Raw genomic sequence first — 2,353 nt, forward strand, 5'->3', positions numbered from 1 at the left:
TTATGGTGGAAATAACTAAATATCCTAAATAACAAAACATAACTACTAATTTTTAATTTGGGTCATGTCCTCATCAGCGACAAAGGAAAGTATGATGAATCCTACATCCAGTATGGATTCGCTGCTTTTGACAAAAATGGGCATGGTTTTCCACAGTGTGCAAGATTATATGCTGCAAGGTTTTATCCGTGGAGTACATGAAGCCTACTTTTCTCAAACGCCATTGAGACAGTTGTCACCCAAATCTCAAAACTTTCTTCAAGCAAAGAGAAGTTAAATTGAAACGAGCTCGCCCTGATCGTTCGGGATATTTCAGTCAACGGAATGAAGCCGAGCTTCGTGCATCCTACATGGTATCACTGAGAATTGCAAAAGAAAAAAAACCTCACAAGTCACAACATTGCAGAGAAATAGATCGTCCCTTGCTGTAAAGTTATAATTCGCGATGTTGTTAGTTGCGATGCTGAAAAGAAGGCTGCATCAATACCCCTTTTAAACGATACAGTTCATCGACGAATAGTAGATATGTCAGATGATGTCAACAACAAGTGATTGCTGAATTAAACAAGGCACCTTCAGGAAAATTTACAATCCAACTAGATGAGTCAACTGATGTGGCTGCCTGTACTCAACTCCTGGTGTTTGTGCGATTCGTCGGCGATAAAAATTTCAAGGGAAATTTATAGTTCGGTCATACCTTAGATTCGACAACAAAAGGCGAAAACATTTTTAAAAAGATCTCAACTTTTTTGCGAAAGAAGGACTATCCTGGAAGGATGTATGTACAATGTACATACATAACTGACAAATAACTGACATACATCAAATATTGGCCGTCGAAAGTGTTTTCGAGAAAAAGTGGCGGGGAAAATTCTAAACAAGGTATCGAGCTAGGTTAGTACTTGATGATATTGTGCATATGACAAATACCATCAAATCAAGTTTCCTAAATACACGGTTATTTTCCTCACTGTGTCAAGGATTAGGAAGTGAAAAAGTATTACTCTATCACACTGAAGCCCGCTGATTGTCACAGTGATAGTCATTGTTATAATGAATGAACTACCGTTTGGCCAACAGGTAGCTAATACAGTTACAATCTGTAATTAAACGATGAGCATACTAGAATAGTAATATATCAAAAAATATTTCTCAAGAATATCATAGTATGAAAAGTTACAACTAAATAATTTCAATGTTCGCATTAGGTTCATTCTGAGAAACAAATCACGAAAAACGACAACTTCAGACAAACGTTGACTTTACTATTAGCCTTATTTTCTAAACGCCACATTTTCTTCGTGCTTTCTTCTAATCTAAAGGATCGGTTTCATGGTGCAATTTTGACCATTCTAAAAAGTCATTGTACTCAGGAACACCCACAATAAATTTTTTCAATTTTTCTGAAGACAATGTGACGGTTCCAACCAAATCATCATTCCTGGACTTGTACGTCTGATATTTTTTAAAAAACGTTTGGTAACCGCGAATAAACTTCATATTCTGTCGTAGAGTGAGTTCCGGACCAGTCAATTGCTTTCTTGAGGTATTTTGCAAACGCCAGCATTCCAGAATCACCTTCATTGATTTTGCTCAGTGTTAGAGTGATATCAAGTATGTTAAATCCAGTGAGTAATGCACATCCCATTGGTTTCAAAACTCTTTTACATTCTGTTACAAAAGTTTCAACATTCATGTATTGAATAGAAAAGAAGCTCCATATTAGATCTACTGTGTTTTCAGAAGCTGGCATTCTGTTCTCATCCGCAACAACATATTGAATGCCGTCATGACCATTCTTTTTGTTTGCCATATTTATTTGTTCTTGGCTTTTGTCAAATCCAATAATTTCTTCAAAATGTTTAGCAAACATGCTTGTATGACCACCGTTACCACAACCCGCGTCCGGCATCAGGTCATAACGTCGATCATGGGTTTTGTCTGTGTTGAGTTGAACTAAACAATCAATTGCATACTTTTTTAATATCTGGATATTTGAACATGCCTTCTTCAAATTGTTTAACGACATCTTGTTTTTCATATAATTGAGCTTCTATTTAAGACAGTTGTGTAATTTCTCTATTTTTTAATATATATATACCATAGATATATTTAAGATAAATGTTTTTTTGAAATACAAATCATTGCAAAGAAAGTAAAATGGATCCGCCCCGTATGAAAAATGTTTATACGGCTAGCCAAATAATCGAGAAAGGCGTCGATCAAGAGTAAAAAGTGACAAATGTTAGTTAGATCACCAAAAATTCACATCTGTCGTTAGAATAGTCCGTTCTCCGTATCAGAGTTGGATCAATTGTAATTGTAATTGATGTAATTAATTACAGTTTTTCAT

The 2,353-nt window shown here is 35.4% G+C and overlaps 1 protein-coding gene across 1 annotated transcript; it reads right to left on the minus strand.

The window, feature by feature from the left end:
* Nucleotides 1-1,465: 1,465 nt before the first annotated feature.
* Nucleotides 1,466-2,029, minus strand: LOC144428242 (putative methyltransferase DDB_G0268948). The gene has a single exon (XM_078117196.1). The coding sequence runs from the start codon at nucleotides 2,027-2,029 to the stop codon at nucleotides 1,466-1,468; it is 564 nt and encodes a 187-aa protein (XP_077973322.1).
* Nucleotides 2,030-2,353: the final 324 nt, after the last annotated feature.

The sequence above is a fragment of the Styela clava genome, chromosome 10 (genome assembly GCF_964204865.1).
Source record: "Styela clava chromosome 10, kaStyClav1.hap1.2, whole genome shotgun sequence".
Lineage (NCBI taxonomy): Eukaryota > Metazoa > Chordata > Ascidiacea > Stolidobranchia > Styelidae > Styela > Styela clava.

What these genes read in the sequence shown, in the direction of transcription:
- LOC144428242 (XM_078117196.1), bottom strand. Translation starts at nt 2,029, where the DNA reads ATGTCGTTAAACAATTTGAAGAAGGCATGTTCAAATATCCAGATATTA.